General features: G+C 58.3%; 1 protein-coding gene across 1 annotated transcript; it reads right to left on the bottom strand.

Annotated features, from left to right (window-relative positions):
• Positions 1-2,010: 2,010 nt before the first annotated feature.
• Positions 2,011-15,710, bottom strand: ACE (angiotensin I converting enzyme). Its single transcript, XM_029964469.1, has 24 exons — positions 15,522-15,710; positions 14,166-14,253; positions 13,811-13,954; positions 13,376-13,567; positions 13,126-13,223; positions 12,435-12,607; positions 11,922-12,145; positions 10,115-10,259; positions 9,710-9,808; positions 9,383-9,505; positions 8,696-8,907; positions 8,055-8,191; positions 7,617-7,775; positions 7,131-7,218; positions 6,783-6,926; positions 6,360-6,551; positions 5,931-6,028; positions 5,486-5,658; positions 4,797-5,020; positions 4,412-4,556; positions 4,116-4,214; positions 3,659-3,781; positions 2,883-3,070; positions 2,011-2,637 (listed from the first exon to the last, which is right to left on the bottom strand). The coding sequence occupies exons 1-24, from the start codon at positions 15,708-15,710 to the stop codon at positions 2,441-2,443; spliced, it is 3,654 nt and encodes a 1,217-aa protein (XP_029820329.1). The 3' UTR covers positions 2,011-2,440.
• Positions 15,711-16,863: the final 1,153 nt, after the last annotated feature.

Below are 16,863 nucleotides of genomic sequence, written 5' to 3'. Positions count from 1 at the left end.
GGGGGTGCAGAGCAGCCCCCCCAAGCCCGAGTACCCACTGCTTCCTGAGCTCCCCTCCAGGAGTTCTGCGAATCGAGGGGGAATCTCTTCCTTTTTTCTGCTTTTACGCTTCTTCTCTTCTCCTCAGGGAGTGATTTCGCTGAGCCTCCTAATTTCAGCAGCAAGCATGATGCAGGAGCCAGAAGGCAGCAAAATCTCTCCAGATGTTATCGCAGCGGGGAAGGGAAATCATCCTCGGTTTAAAGGTATCTTGTAAAACACTGCTGCTGGCTTGACAGAGCCCTCAGGGCACCAGCCAGCCCTCACTGCCCTCAAAAGCATCACCCAGACCCCCCACCCAGCCCAGCAGCTCCAGCTGAGCTCAAGGTGGGACCTTCAGCCTCCCCTTGGGCTGGACTTTGTGTCCAGCCCCATCTCCTGGGCGGACTTTGGACCCGTGTTGGAGGTAATCTGGTGTCCAACCCCATCCCATCTGCTGTGTGGACCTTGGACCCGTGTTGAGGGTTGGCTGGTGTCCAATCCCACCTGCTGCACGGACCTTGGACCTGTGCTGAAGGTAACCTGGTGTCTGCCTCTGTCTTCTGCAAGGATGGTGGGCCTGGGTTGTCTGTCAGGGGCTCACAGCTCGGGGCACCCATCACTCATCCCTGCAGCTGCATCCAGTGTCCCTGCAGGACACACCCGGCTCCTGGGTGGATTCTCTGATGTGTAACGAGGGCCGAGCCTGCGTTGCAGTCCCTGAGTGACAGTGTTCAGTGTGCCTCTTTTCTATTTTTTTCCCCAATCCTCTCCTCCAGAAAGCAATTTTCATGAAACTTGCAGGATCTTGATGATCTCGGAGACCTCTTTTCTTCCACTAACGGGGTAGAAAGGAGCCAGGGAGCTCCAAATTACCGGGGAGGAGCTGAGCTGGATGGAGCACACCTGCACCAGCCCTGCTTTCCCAGGCTCAAAATACACTTGGCTCCAAACCCAGCTCTCACCGTGCCAGGTCTCTGCTCTGTGAGCATCGCCCTGGTGGGAAGGGGGGAGAGGGGGGAGCCTGGTGTGCCGGGATATAAAGCAGACACTCCAGGACGTGGCTGTGGGAAGGACACGGGGTGAGTGTGGGTGCTGGGGCTGCCGCTCCCCTGCTCGGGGTGTCACCTCCCCGTGGGCACCTGAGCTCGCAGGAGGACGGAAAGCAAACAAACACCGGAGCGTGGGCGGGCAGACACCTGCCTCCTGCTCCTCTGCCAGGCGACAGGAGCCGCTCCCAGGCCTCCCTTTCCCGGCGTGAGGCATGACCGAGGGCAGAGGCCATGGGATGGGAGGGGGGGGCGGGTGGATCATCCCAGATCCCCTCATTTCCCCTGCCGCTCCGGGCTGCAGAGGATCGCGGCTCTTTAAGGCTGCAATAATCCCCGGCCTGGGATTAGTTTTGCACCTAATCACCGCAGAACAAATACGAAGTTTTATTTACAGAAGCAGAAGAAAGTCGGGCCGGGGCGGGGGGGAGCTGCAGGGGGGGCCTCAAGCGCGGCTGATCCCAAGATAATCGGGAGCTGGAGGGCGGGAGGCGATCGCTGACCTTGGACCCCCCTCCCGGGCTCTTACGTAAATGAGTGTCATCGAGTGCTGGAGTCACAGCAGTCCTGAGCTCCAGCCCTGTCCCAGCTCGGGCTCGGTGACCCCCCAACCCTTCGAACAGCTCACGCCTGGACTTTGGGGATTTCTGGCCCTGATCCAACCCCTTCCTTAGGCACGTGCTTCACAGGGAACCCACGAGCTGTCAGCTGTGATGGGAGCCAGGATTCCGGGGGGGGATGGAGATGCTGCAAGGGGATGCTGAGCTTTCACGCTGGGGATGGGGGAAGCTGGGTGCTGCAAGTGTGTTGCCCCAAAGCTGGGCTGCTCCCCAGGGATTTGTGTTTGCACTGGGTTGGGGTGGCAGCTGGAGAGCCCTGTCCTGCTGAGATCCCAGCCCACCTGCAAGAAGGAGCTGAGCTGCTGCTCGGAGGGTGCCAAGACATGGGTTTATTTTTCATCCATGCAAACGAACAGCCTGGCAGAGGCAAACCAGGGGGAAGAACGTGCTCTGTCCCTCCCCAAACTGTCCTCTGCGACTCGAGTCTCTGTGGCTTTGCCCACAGGTCAGAGTTGGCTGGTGGGTGACCAGGCAGGACCAGCTCCAGCCCTGGGCACAGGGGCAGCTCGTGACGGCTCCGTGCCTGCCGGCGCCGGAATTTCTCTTTCCCCCGATGCAGACATTGTCAAATAAATAGCTCTTCTCTGCTTTGGCTCTTGCATAGTGGAAAGAAATGTCTGACCTGATAGGAGAGAGGAGTCCTGGGCTGTGGAAACCCATGGCTTTGTTGGCAAGTGTGCCCATGGCATGGCTGCCAGCCTGGCCAAGTGCCCGTGCTTGCACCCTGTCCGTGCTGCCCCGCTGGTGGCTGCCTCATTTCAGTTCCATTTCTGAGCTGGATTTGAAGGCCTTTCTCCTGGACGAGAAGAACTTGACGCTGAAGAAGATGGTGGTGATCAGGAAGACGAGCGCCAGGGCGAGCAGGACCCAGGCGCCTACCGAGGCTTGGCTTTTGGTCAGGGACATTCCCAGGAAATCAGTTTTGCTGGAGCCATCTGGGACCAGAGTGGCTGGAAAAGGGAGAAATGAGAGACATGGTGGGTGTGGTGGCTTTGGGCTCACCAGCTCTCCCTTGCTGGTGTCTTGGATGCCCTTTAGACTCAGCACCAGGAGAAATCAGGGAGAAGCACCCAAATGCCCTGTGGGTTTTGGGGTGGCCAGGGGTCACCAAGACAGGTCCATCTCATCATGGCCCTGGTGAGGGCTGAGCTCTGCCCTGTCATGGACCTGCTGTGCTTGGCTGAGCCCTGCATACCTGAGTCAGGAGTCCAGCTGTACTCGGGCCAGCCCAGGACCTCCCCGTTCTTCTCATTCTCCTTCTCCAGCCATGTCATGAGCGGCTCAAAGTAGCTCATCAGGGCCTCTGCTGACATGTTGGGCTGCCCCGTGATGAGCTGCATGGCCTCAGGCCATGGCTTGCTGAAACCCAGCTTCAGGGCATCCCTGTGGCAGGAGAAATGAGCTCCAGTGTGTTCCCCATCACAATCTTGGCTGCCAGCCCTTCCCTTTCCCTTGGGGCTCTTGGTATCAGCAGCCTGGGTACAGTCTGTGCCCTCAGGACCACAGGGCTGCCAGCCCAAGGCACAGGGAAGGAGGTTAACTTGTGGGTAAAGGGGGGATTGCATGGATTAAAGCCCTCCAGAGACTCCAGCCTGATGCAGAGCAGTTCCTGGGTGAAAGGGTTAATTTTGCAGGTGCTTTTCTGGAAGCAAGGGGGTTGTTTTCCCCAAGGAACTGGGGGCTGGAAGGAGGAGGAGGAGGAGGGAGGGAGCCTTCCACCTGCCAGGGGCCCAGCTACCATCTAGTGGCTGCTTTTGCAATCACAGCCCCAGGGCCCAGCCCAAGGTGCCCCTGCCCCAGGCACCCCCTGCCCCAGGTACCCCCTCCCCACACCCCAGGGGCTGGAGCATCCCATGCTTGGGCAGGGGTGGGAGGGATGAGCAGGGGCTGCCTTGCCTCCTGTCTTTCTGGGCTGGGTTGGAGGTATTTGGGGACAGAAATACCTTGGCTCTGCCCTGCCCACACACGTACCCCAGGATCTTCCCAGCCTCCGTGGACTGGTAGATGTCACAGGTGTGCAGGGCACCCGTGTGCCCGGCTGCATTACAGAGAGCCTGGTGGAACTGGAACTGGATCACGAAGCTGACAAAGTACCTGGTGGAGAGGGATGAGGAGATGGGAACAGACCCTACTGGTGGATGTGCAAGAGAGGATGTGCCCTCCCCTCGTTCTCTGGTTGCACCTTCCCAGTCTGGAGGTGCATCCCTGGCTTTGGAGCTGCACCTCCATCAACTCAGCCCAACTTGCTGGGCCATTTCTCCCATTTGTGTGTCTTAGGATTGCCTGGGTGGATGAGCCTGTCTTCCTCAGATAGGGAGAAATACCCCCAGATCCAACCTTCTCCTCAGAAGCTCTGTCAGAATCCCTGAAGCTGCCCAGGCTTCTGTGTCCAGGTGGTGTCCCTCGAGCCCCAGCCCTGCTTGCTCACCTGATGTAGGGGACGTTGGCAGGGATGTGAAACTTTGCCCCAGGGTCAAAGTCATCTTCAGACCTCGGTGCTGGTGGGCACAAGCCCTGGTACTTCGTCCTGGGCCAGAGAGGGAGAGTTAGCCCAGCATGGGGAGAAAAGGGTGAAGTAAAATGGGAGGGGACACCATGGGGACAGCGTGAGGGGTTGTGAATCCCATCGTGTCTCATTGCAGCCAACTGCACCACAGGGAGAAAACACCCAGGGGGATGAAGGCCAAGGCCTTGCCTCAGAGACAGGTCTGAATTCAGCCATACCTGAGGTTCCACCACTCCTTGTTGTACTCGTCATCCTTGATACGCCCATCGAACACCTTCCAGCGCCACTGGTCCATGAGGTACCCGAAGGGCAGGAAGGCGATTTTGTCCAGGGCAATGCTCATCAGGTAGTTAATGTCACTCTCTGCCCAGGGCATGGAGGTGTGAGCAAGGCAGTGCTGCACCCATCCCTCCACCCTAAATGGGTCATTCTGCCCCAGAGCAGGGTGGCCCCAACAGGTCCTGTCCCCTCCATGCACACAAGGCCACCACGTATGTCCCTGACCCCTTCCACCCTGCCCAGCCCCTCCTGGCCCTCTGCATTTCCAGCTGTTCCCAATCAGCACACCCACATTTGCTGTGTGGTGCCCCCCTCCCAGCTCACCTTGGTCTTCCTTGACTTCATCCAGCAGATTGATGCTGTGCAGGTGTTTGGGGGTGGAGACGGACAAGGCCATGACATCCCCGACGGCCTCGTGGAAGCCGGGATTGGCCCCATCCCGGAAGGAGACGGGCTGGTCCTTGTACTGCAGGAAGTACTGGACGTGGCCCATCTCGTGGTGCACCGTGATCAGGTCGTCCATGTTCACCACCGTGCACTGCTTGATCCTGCACCAGGACATGGGGGTTGGGGGAGGAGGGAGGGCAGTGCTGCTGGGAAAATCTCTGGGAACCATCACATCCCCTTGAGCTGTTTTTCCCTTTGGCCTCCCTTCCCATGTGCTCCCACCCCACACGTGATGCCAGGCTGGGCTGGTCCTGCTCCATGGGGTTGGTGTCTCTCTTCCCCTGCATCTCCTGCTGACCCTGCCCCTTCCTTGTCCCTGTTCATTGGGTTTTCCATTCTCCAGGGCAGGGCAGGGAAGGCACTGATTGCCCTCCGTCCACCATAGGTGCACCTGCCAGCAGTGCCAGCACTTTGGGTACCAGTGGCAGTGCCATAGTGGGGGTGCCACAGCCCCAGTGCAAGAGACACTGTGGTGGCATCAGCCCACGTGCCCTTGTTCTACAAAGGTGCCGGTTTCTGCCCCAGCACCACACGAGGTGTGGCCACCACCTGCCCCCCACGGGCACCTGAAGTCCTTGCGGTTGTAGAAGTCCCAGGCCGAGGCGTGACACACCACCTCCCGCCCGTCCGACGGCTTCTCGATCATGGACTTGTTCCAGAACTCCTCGGGCATGGGGATGAGGCCCAGGGAGGTAAAGAAACGGTCTGACTCCTCAAACATCTTCTTGGCTGTCCAGCCCTGGGGAGAGAGCAGGGGCTGGTGAGGGGCAATGGGGGATGCTGGGGTGCCAGGGGCTGTGGGAAGGATGGGAAGCCAGGGATAGCCTTGTTGTTCTGGGCAGAGGGATCCTTGGGGATCAGCTGGAGCTGGATCCAGCCATCGGCATATCCAGGTGGGGAGAGAATAGAGATGAGGTGTTGATTTTTTTGGCAACATCAGATCATCTGTCAACAGCTGAAGGGTGCTGGGTCCTGAGGGGCTTCCCCAGAGCAGCTTGGAAAAGCACTGACCTGTTCTTTCATGGCTGGGGTGGCATCCACCTTGGTGGCATTCGGGAAAGGCATCACCAGGTCGAAAATATTGGACCATGACTGAGCCCACATGTTGCCTGGGAAGGACAGGAGGATGAGAGGAGGAAGGCAGGGAGAGGAGAGCAAAAGGAACCAGTTACTCCCTTCTCCTGCACAGGTGGACCACCCTACCTGGTCCCTGCCCTGTCAGGATCCTGCCGCTGGTGCACACCGATGCAGCTTGACGTGCTGATGACGGCATCATTCATAACTTGTCGGGCGCTTCCCTGGAGGCGGACCTGTCCCTCTTGCAGACCCATCCCATGGACCTTTTGCGCCCTTCAAGCCAGAGCTGAACAGGCACCAGCCTCAGCTCTTGGCAAGATTCAGAGGCACCCATCCCTGGTGGGACACACAGCCCAGCCTCACCTAGCAGATGAGCAGGGATGGGCCCCCTCAGGTTTATGTGCTCTGCCCCGTACTTCTTGTAGAGGGCCCGGCGCACGTAGGCGTGCAGGTTGAGGTACAGGGGCTGCAGCTGCTGGTACAGCCTCTCCAGATCTTCCTCGAAGGTGGATGTCTCATACAGGGATCTCCAGTAGGCCCCATTGTCTGTGTAACCTGTGGCAGGGCAAGAGCAGCAGCTGTCAGACACTGCCCTTCTTGGGCATGAGTCTTGTCTTGCTGCTCAGGCACCCCAGGTCCCTCCATGTCTACGAGACAGTGGAGCTCATGGGAGTTAGTGGGACCTCCACACCTTTAGGATTACGACCCCCAGTTGGATGAAGAGCCCAGTCCTCTGCTCACAGGGGGTTAGGACCATGGTGGGCTCTGAGGGAGCAGGGCACTGACCATTGAGCACGGCTGCCTTGTTGCTCAGTTCCACGTATCGCTTGTAGTCGTTCCTCATCTTCTTCCCAGAAGCATCCCGCCAGCCCTTCCAGGCAAAGAGGAGCTCGTCATAGTCCCGGGAGGTGGCCATGATGTCTGTGAGGTCTGAAGAGAGAGCAATGAAGCCAAAGTGATGCTCTGGGCTGGGCTGAGCTGGCACAATGGTGCTAGAGCCAACGTGCTGCTCAGGGGCCATCACCTGAGAGAAGGTGGAAGGACCCTTCATGACCTCTCTTCATGCCCTCATTAAAAAATCTCTCCTTCCTGGGCCTGTGTAGGTGCCTCCCAGGACACCCTGTCAGATCTTACCAGGATCCAGTGGGAGACAGGTTTTGTCATCCCTGCAGACCTTGGCCAGGCTGTACGTGGTCTCCATATCTGAGAGGAGGGTGTTATACTGCAAAGGAAATCAGGTCATGTAAACAAGGTATCCTTGCTCCTGGTATTGGACAATATCACAGCCCACTGAGGTGTTCTCAGATGTTCTCCTCTGGTCCCTTCCATGGCCAAGTGTGACCCCAAATGGAGGCAACAAGGGGGCCTGGGGCCAACAAGCAATGTGCCATTGTCACCCAAACATCCAGGCCCCACTGCAGCCTGGGAAGGGCAACCTTTGGGTGGGAAAACCTGGAGATGAGGCTCTTGGTTGTGCGTAGAAGGTACCAAGCTATCACCTTTATCAAGGGCAGGGGGTGGCTGCCCAATGGAACCTCCTAAATTTTGGGGGGAGCCTGTGTGTCCACACAAGTTAGTGGCAAGGGACACCCCGTCCTGCTCTGTCCCCTTGCTGCTCACCTCCATCAGCTCATCCTCAGGCAGGGCTGCCCTCTCGATGACGCTCAGCTTCTTGAGGATGCGGGTGACACTTTCGTCCTGGAAGTCGGAGGTGTCGAACTGCCTGGCCCTCATGCCATAATCCAGGGTGTGCTTGGACATGGCCAAGTTCTTCTCCAGCTGTGAGGACAGAAGAGGAATCACTTTGAGGTCCCTGAGTCACAGGCCATCACTAGAAACATCACCCAGCACCCCACGACTGACACCCTCCCCACGGCTGCCTTTGCGGGCACCTCATGGAACGATGAGGGTTTTCATGGAAAAGGGTGAGAACGTCACCCCTGGGCGAGGGGCAGAGGCTGCCCTGGGTTTCAGAGCTCCTCTGAAAGGTGCCCTGGGCTCCAGCTGCCTACCCTGGCTGTTGGCTCTCCCTGCACAGCCCCGGGGTTGTTGCCATACCATGACCTCCCTGTTGTGGTCGGTGATGTTGGTGTTGTAGGCCCAGGATGCCTCGGTGTAGGCGTTCCACACCTCCTCAGCTGTGCTGTTGTACTCGGCCAGGAACTCTTTGGCTTGTGCTTCATCTGTTATTTTGTCTAGAGGAGGAGATAAATTGGGGGAGAAGGGGGGAAGGTCAGGAGAAGCCTCCTCTTTGCAAGAGCACTACCCCATGGAGAAGCCATGGTTGAGCTTTTCCCAGAACTGCAGGTCCGATGCCACAACTTGAGAGCAACCCATGCCAAGAAATGGTGCAGATGGGCACTGCTGGGGTGATCCACCGGACAGAGGATGGGACAACAGGACAAACTGCATGCCCTAGACCCTCCCACATGAGCAGAGAGGATGCAGCTCAGATGCTGTCACACCATGACTGACGGCATCACCACAGTGGCAGGACCACAGCCTCAGATAATGGTACATCAGTGACTTCCTGAGAAGCAACACCCTGTGGGACTCCACTGGAGCTGGTTATTTCTCTTTCCTGCCATGGGAACCACCCCACCCACTGCAGAGCCCCCTGTCAGCACTGAGGGTTAGTGGTGTCCCTTGGGGACATCTTCCTGCCCCTCCCCAGACCTGGGATGGAGCTGCAGCCTTACCAATGCCTTCAGGGTAGCCTTCAGGGATGGGAGGACGCCACTCAAAGTCAGGCCAGCCCAGCACCTCATTGGTCTTGTTGTTCTGCTCCTGAAGCCACGTGGTGACAGGGCTGAAGTACTCCAGGAGGGGCCCAGCATCCATCTTATCCGTGCCAGTGAAGTTGAACAGGACTTCCTGCCACGACTTGGAAGACCCAGCTTTCAACACTTCCCTGCAGAGCAGTGGGACAGCAAGAGCCAACATGAGGCCAGGGAATGGATGGCAGAGAAGCAGTGATGGTATCTCAGCATCACAAGGGTTGAAGATGCTATTCCTGAGTGGGACATGAAACTGCCTCTGAAGCCACCACCTGTCCTGCATGTGGGGACTGAGGACTCCCCATCACAAACTCACACATTTCACACCCAGGGAGTCATCAGGAACCAAACGTGCTTTAGTGACCTCTTGTCTGGTTGGGAGCTCGTGGCAGGGACAAGAGCAATACTCTGGTGAGGACCACTCACCCCACCATCAGTGGGGGTGTTTCCATGTATTTCCATCCATTCACCCATCTGCAAAGCTATTTCTCCAGCCACCACCACAGCCACTATTCCTTCCTTCCTTTCTCCTTTCCTTCCTTCACACACCATCTGCTTCCATGCACACATCTGCCCATAGTGCCTGTCCCAACCCTCCTCTGTCCCTACCTGAGCTTGTCTCCAGCCTCTCTGGACCTGTAGATGTCACAGGTGTGCAGGGGGCCGCTGTGTCCGGCTGCCTCGCACAGCGCCTTGTGGAACTGGAACTGGAGGATGAAGCTCACAAAGTACCTGCCAAGGAGGCCCAGGAAGGTCAGAACTGGGGACAAAGGGAAGCAGACAAGTCCCAGAGCCCAACGCCACCATTTGTGGTCCCAATCGCTGGGTGATCTCCGCGTCTGGAGCCAGAGCAGCACATCCCAGTCCCTGCCCACAGGGCTGAGCCCCCACCCACTGCGCCCCAAAACTCAGCCCCCTTGCCAACACTTCCTCTACCTGATGTAAGGGGTGTTCCCAGGGATGTGGTACTTTGCTCCAGGGTCAAAGTTGCTCTCATTCCTCGTGACAGGGGCACAGATACCCTGGTATTTGGTTCTGCAGACAACAGAGAACAGCAGCATGAGCACGGAAATAATAAGGGATCAGAAGAATCAAGGCAGGGAATGGGAAAGGATGGCACAGTGCTGAAGAAATCTGGCCAATCAGAGTGTGATTCCATGTATTTCTGTCCATCCATCCACTCGCCTACCCATCCATCCCACCCACCCATCTATCCATTGTTCTCCAGCCGTCTCCACGGCTACTTTTTCCTTTTTTTCCTTCCTTTCCTCTTTCCTGCCTACCTTCCTTGCACACCCCAGGCTTCCACACCCCCACCCACCCTCGGTGAGTGTCCTGTACCTCAGGTACCACCAGTCGGAGTTGTAGCGGCTCGGGGGCGTGCGGCCACTGAACACGTTCCAGCGCCACTGGTCGATGAGGTAGCCAAAGGGTAGGAAGGCAATCTTCTCCAGGGCCATCTTCAGCAGGTAGTTGATGTTGCTCTCTGTGAAAAACAGAGCCTGAACCAGGTTGGGAAGGAGTCTGGATAGACAAGTCTATGGCCACCAGGTGGGCAAGAAGGTGAGCAGACCTGGGTGAGAAGTGGGGACGGCATTTCAACGTATAACATTGCTCCTGAGAAGGCTGTGTAGGACACAGGTGGTTTCTGTAGATACAGCTCCTACCTGGGGCAACACGTGCCTTTTACCGAGTGGGGACAATGACAGTGACAAGTGTGGTGTCCCCTTGCCTTTAGCCCAGCTCTCAGAGTGAGGTCTTCGGTGAGTTTAACTTTTCAGACCTTCGCCCCAGGGCCTCAGGGTGAGGGGGTTTTGGGGGAATGATCTGCAGGGCTGTCACACCACTGCAAAAACTCTGGAGGTTTAGACCCAGAATTGGAGTCAACTCCAGGACAGTCACAGAATCACAGAATATGCTGAGTTGGAAGGGACCCATAGGGATAATTGAGTCAAACCCTTAGCCCTGCATAGGACCACCCCCAAGAGTCACATCATGTGCAGCCACCACATCACGGGGAGCACAGGGGTGGTGACATCTGCTCTTCCCCTTGAGAAAACCTGCAGAAGGAAGGTCGGAGAAGGACCTGATGGAGACCCAGCTGAAGCTGTGGGGCCAGAGAGGGGTTGGCAGCACTGCCCTGAGGGTCCACTGGCTGCCACCACTATGGTGGCCAGCCTGCCAAGGGCTGGCTGGCTGGGCAGCGATGGCTCGAGGCAGGGACCATCTGCTCCGTGCTGTTTATGCAGCGTTGGCCCAACACTCTTGGCTGCTGGGATGTCTTTCTCATCATAAAACGTATTTAATGACGCGGCAGGAGGATCCCAGTGCCGTCCCTCCTCCGCCAAGCAGAGCCTGGGGCAGGTCTGGGAGAGCTCAGGTTCCTCTGCCGCCGTCTGCTCCGACGTGGCGGCTGAGAGACGTCGGGAGGGGGGACAGGCTCCTGCCAAGGCAGGCAGTGCCCTGCAGGGATAAGTCCTGCTCTGCCTCACTGGCTGGCAGGAGGACATGTCACCCCCTGACTGTCCTCGTGACTGTGCAGGGAAGTGCTCGGTGCCACCTCCGCAGAGCTGCACCGGGAGCTCCCGGGGTGGATGTTTCTTGGCGAGGGAGGGAGGGAGGGAGGGAGGGAGGGAATGCTGGAAAGGTCAAAGCCAATCAAGCACAAAGATGTTGTTTGCAGGTTTGAGGACTACAATGGAGAAAGGAACGGCACAGACGAGCTCTGGAGGGCATCCCCCCTGCCCTCAGGGGTGAAGAAGATGATGGAGCCAAGAAGGGTTTTCTACAAAGACCCAAGGAGACAGAAGGGGTTGGACATAGACCCATAGAGGAAAAATAGGTCCTAGAAGGACCTATGGAGTTAAGAAGGGGTTGAGCAAGGACCCATGGAGACAAAATAAGTCCTGCAAGGACCCATGGAGTTAAGAAGGGGTTGTGCTTAGATCCATGGAGACAAAATAGGTCCTACATGGACCCATGGAGGTAAAATAGGTCCTGCAAGGACCTATGGAGACAAGGTGTTGTGCCTACTCTGGGCTGTGTTGCCAGACTGCAGCCCACCCTGGCATCTCCCAAACCCTTCCTAGTGCCGCAGGCAGTGCCTGAGCCCTCCAGGCCACCCAGCTCCCCAGGGTGGCTGCTGTACCTTCATCCTCAGTGGCATTGCTGAGGAGACCGATTGTGTGGAGGTGGCTTGGGGTGGAGACAGACAGGGACAGGACATCCCCGATGGCCTCGTGGAAGCCAGGGTTGGCCCCGCTGCGGAAGGAGACAGGCTGGTCCTTGTACTGCAGGTAGTACTGGATGTGGCCCATCTCGTGGTGCACCGTGAACAGCTGCTCCATGGTCACCGACGTGCACTGCTTGATCCTGTGGTGAAAACAGCACTGCCTGAGCTGGGGGAGAGACCACAGCTGTCTGTGCACACCCTCCACGGGAAGGACCCTCCACAGTCCTGGAGCAGGTGTCAGTGCCCCATGGATTAAGGGACAGACCCAGTGGAGGGGAAGGCAGGACAGTGTGGTCACCCAAGACCTTGCCTCAGAAGGTGCCAGACTGGGCTGAGGGGCTAGGCTGTGGGTCCCCAAAAAGGTGACCACCGAGGGGGATGGAGGAGGGTCTTACTCCACAGCCCTGTGTCCCTGGGGCCCCCTCAGACCTGAAGTCCTTGCGGTTGTAGAAGTCCCAGGCCGAGGCGTGACACACCACCTCCCGCCCGTCCGTCGGCTTCTCCAGCATGGACTTCTCCCAGAACTCGGGGGGCATCTCCAGCAGCCCCAAGGAGGTGAAGAACTCCTCTGAGACCCGGAACATGTGGGTGGCATTCCAGCCCTGGTGGGCAGCAGGCAGCAGGTTATGGCCGAGGAAGGGGCTGCCCATGTGCAGGGTATTGCCCCTGGTGCTCTCCCAGCACCACAGGGATGAAGGGGATCCTTCCAAGGGACCAAGTACCAGCCCCTCTCCCTGTGGTGGGGAGTCCCAGCCCCAGAATTGGTATGGACTTCCTAAGAAGCACCGAGCAATGGTGCTGGTGCCTGGCAGGGACAGGAGAAGGGAGTAGGGTTGATGCCTCAGGGATACTCAGAGCTGTGGGATGGTGTGGACACAGCCCCCTACCCTGGGACTGGCACCGATCCCACTGCACTGCCCTTCCTCTTTGCCCAACCACTGCCTCTTTGGTCATTGCCAAAGTGAGGTCATTTCTTTGTCCCTTCCCCTCTGGACACGGTTTTTCTGCTGTCCCCCATGCAGGTAAACCACTCCCATGGGGTCAATGTCATGGGCCAGCCTTGGGCAACACCCCTATTTTTTTGCCCCTGGTGCCCCCAGTGAGTCCCTCAGCCCATCACCTGCTGCACCATGGCACTCGTGACATCAAGGTTGGGCTTCTCAGGGTAGGGGACCATCAGGTCGTAGATGTTGTTCCACTGCTGAGCCCACATGTTCCCTGAGAAGAGAAAACAGCTGGAGCAGAGCTGGTGGTAGGTCAGAAGAGAAACACGGTGACAACCGGGACCTCTCTGTCCCATTAGGGCCTTGTGTGCTCCCCTGACCCCACCAGCACCCCTGGGCACAGGCTGGGGGGGTCCCATCTCTTACCCAGGAGGTGAGCAGGGATGGGACCCCTCAGGTTGACGTATTTGGGGCCGTAGTAGTCATAGAGCTTCCTCCGGACGAAGGCGTGCAGGTTGAGGTAGAGCGGCTCCAGCTGGTTGTAGATACTCTCCAGGTCATCCTCAAAGGTGTCTGAGTCGTACCAGGAGCGCCAGTAGCTGCCTGTGTCCTCAAATCCTGCCAGGGAGACAGGGATGACAGATGGCTCCAGCCCCATCCACCCACCCACCCCCAAAAGCTGGGACCAGGGATCATCAGTAGGATTTTTGCCCCTTTCCCGCAGTGCTGGCACTGGGGAAAATTAGAAGTTGGATGTCTGGCTGCATGTGGGGTGGGGAGAGAGAGCAGCAGGGCATTGTCCCAGCACCAATTCCCACCCCTGACCCCTGACCACCCCCTGCATCCCCCCCGGGTTCGTACCATCCGCCGAATAGGCCTCGTTGCTCAGCTGCACGAACTCCTCGTACTTGGGGCGCAGCGGGTTCCCTGCGGCGTTGTGCCACCCCTCCCAGGCATAGAGCAGCTTCTTGTAGCTGCGGGACATGGCCATGATGTCCGAGAGGTCTGGGACAGAGGGGACAAGTGGGACATGAGAGAGGGACAGGAGGAGGGGGCACATCCCACAGTAGCGCTGCAGAGATGCCACCACCACCACCCAGACCCATCCTCACCCTGGGGTGGGATCTGCCAATCCCAACCCGCTGAGGATGTGGGGACCATGCCATGGCCATGGGGTGCTCAGCACCCCGCAGGATTGGGGGCACAGGGACCGTACCTGGCTCCAGATCCCAGCAGGTGCCGTTGGGCAGGCACACCTTGGCCGTGGAGTAGATCTTGTCCATGTCGCTCAGGATGGTGTTGTACTGTGGGAAAGGAAAAGATGTTGGGGCTGGAAGAGGACAGGAACGACCCTTCAGGAGGGACCTACAGGCTGTGTGTGTCCGGAGGGATGCGGAGAAGGATCGCTGTGTTTACACAGCACGTTTTTGGTGAGATAAGTGTGTTATCACCCCGGGGTTTTGCACCCATGATAGGGTGGGAGCAGGGAGGCTCTCTGGGACAGACAATCCCTGCACAGTGGTGTTCTGGAGAGGGGCTGTTTATAAAGCTGTTTGTCAGCGGGGCCACGGCACAGCCTGTTTATCTAAACGGGTTAAAAAAAATACGAGAAGAAAAGCAGGAGGAGGAGGGGGATTTTTTTTCCTGTGAACTTCAACAACAGCAAACAATAGCAACGGGAGGTTTCCTGGAACATGCCCGGGAAACCCATTCCCAGGGAAGGAAATTCCTCTGCTCTGTCTCTCTCCTTTGCTCCCATCCCTCTGCTCCGGCTGGGCGGAGGGGATGGGGATGGGGATGGGGGTAGTGGGACGGAGCTGCCCAGGGATGGGCGAGACATGACTGATGTGCAGGGAGGAGACATGATGCTCTCTGTTATTTGGGAGAAGGCAGGGATGGGTTTCCTGGAAGGAACCGGCGCCAGCAGTTCTCCGGAAAGGATTGTATCCCCGGGCTCTGCCGGGGTTTCTGTGGGAATGGCTGTCAGGGAGCCGCGGGTCGGGACGGAGGGGACGGTCCCCGCACTCATGCAGAGGTGAGTGTCTGCCAGCCTCAGCCTGGGCAATATTTTCATGCATGGAAATCAAAATTCAGGCAAACTGCCCTGAAAGCTCAGGACTGTGATGGGGAAGGCTCAGGATGTCCTGATGTCCCTGGCACGGAACTGTGTCACCAGGGCATTCCTTGTCTCACGGGTGGCTCAGGAGCTGGGTGGCTGCAGCAGCCCCTTTTTTTCAGGGGGCTGCATCCCTAAGGAGCCCCGAGGGGTCGGGAGAGCTGGCCCTGGCCGTGGGCACAGCCTGGCTCGTCTCCAGGTGACGCCCAAGACTCTCTGTGTAAGCAGGAAATCTCCAGTTCCCGCTGGAATAGCTCCAGGTTGAGGTTAGGGCTGGCACCCCACATCCCTTGGAGACAGCACCCCATCTCCCCCCTCCATCACTGCCTTTCCTGTGCAGTGACACCCTCCAAAATACAGCAGGTCAGCAGCAGAGTCTGCATGCTCTGAAAAAGTTCCCCTAAGGGGTTTCACAGCACCCAGCAGTGCCCAGGGCTTTGCTGGCACCTCCCCTACCTGCTCTCTCTTGTCCAGGGGCAGGTTGGAGGGTCCCAGGGTCTGGATGGAGCCGATGATCTTCCTCAGCTGTGGGTCTGTGAAGTTGCTCCAGATGTTGCCATAGAGCTCCTTGGCTCTCTTCCCCCACAGCTCCGTGAAGTTCTGCTCCTCCAGCGACGCCTGGACCTGCACAGAGAGAGGAGACATGGGGGCTCAGGACCAGCCCTGGGACATGCCACCAACCAGGCCATGGTTTGGGGAGGGGGTTCAGAGCCACAGGGGTCCGTGGGAGTCAGAGGTGACGGGATGTGAGGTGGCAGGCAGGGCTGTCCCCAGTCCGTGGCATCCACAGATGGAGACATCACTTCCAGCCCACACAGCAGTGTCTGCAGCCCCCACTCGCCTGCAGCACTCCTGATGAACACCCACTAACGTGGCCTTTGAGGATCTTTGGGAGGCAGCTCCGGGGTCTTGTGGCCCAGATGGGGTGGGAATGCTGGGATTGGGTGTCCAGGGCACACGGGCAGGGTGTCCAGGTGCTCCAAGGCTGGCTCTGGCAGCTGCCAGACCCTGGTTTCAGAAGGAGCTCTGAGATGCCCTATTTGCTTTTCTCCCTCCTTTCTGTGTCTGTACATTTCTATTTCTACACATTTCTCTCTTGGGTGTCTGCACCCCGTGCCCTGTAAGTGCCTTATCTGGGTTTCCCCTTGCAGAGGGGCACCCATTCATTCCGAGCCCTCAGTTTTGGGTCCCTCTGTCACCCATCTGCCAGCCCCAACCTCTCTTCCCAGGCCCGTGGGGCGTCAGGGAGCTGCCTGAGCCATGGGGGGTTATTTAGGCAGCTGGAGCTGGGGCCACGATTTTGGGACAGGGTGTATTGCAGGCGGTCACATCCCAGCCCAGCCACTCTCAGCTGCATTTTTGGGAAACCGAGCTTTTGAGAGTGTCCCGGCCCAGGCCATGCACAGGGTGGAGTGAGACCATGCAGAGCTCCTGGTTGGTGTCCATGTGCCAGCCCAGTGTGATTTATGGAGCTCATTAGCTGTGACTCGTGGCATTTTTAGCCCGGCTCCAACACGCCTGGTTTGTTTTATTTTAATCTCCGCATTCCCTCAGTTGGCAGTGGGGAGGGAAGGGAGTCGTGGAGCAGAAGGGTTGGAGCTGCCCGGGGCAGACACACCCACGCAGCCCTAGGACAGGGTGGTGGGAATGTCAAAAGTGCCAGGTGCCCTGGCAGCCCAGCAGCAGGCTCCCACCCTTCCCTTGGACACCCCAGTGCCCACAGCATCACTCCAGGTACCAACCGGCCCCAATCCCTCGACATGCCAGGGTGTGCCAGCCCCACGGACACCCTGCTCTT

This window comes from Manacus vitellinus, unplaced genomic scaffold (assembly GCF_001715985.3).
Source record: "Manacus vitellinus isolate BGI_N305 unplaced genomic scaffold, ASM171598v3 scaffold_72_pilon, whole genome shotgun sequence".
Classification (NCBI taxonomy): domain Eukaryota; kingdom Metazoa; phylum Chordata; class Aves; order Passeriformes; family Pipridae; genus Manacus; species Manacus vitellinus.
The sequence above is the reverse complement of the archived record's forward strand: the minus strand, read 5'-3'. Positions and strand labels throughout refer to the sequence as shown.

Bases quoted from the DNA above. Each gene is read 5' to 3' on its own strand.
- ACE (XM_029964469.1), bottom strand. From the start codon at position 15,710: ATGTCTCCTCTCTCTGTGCAGGTCCAGGCGTCGCTGGAGGAGCAGAAC. The intron at 13,955-14,165 runs GTACGGTCCCTG...CCTCTGTCCCAG, and splicing joins CTGCTGGGATCTGGAGCCAG to ACCTCTCGGACATCATGGCC. The intron at 12,608-13,125 runs GTGATGGGCTGA...GCTGCCCACCAG, and splicing joins CGAGTGCCATGGTGCAGCAG to GGCTGGAATGCCACCCACAT.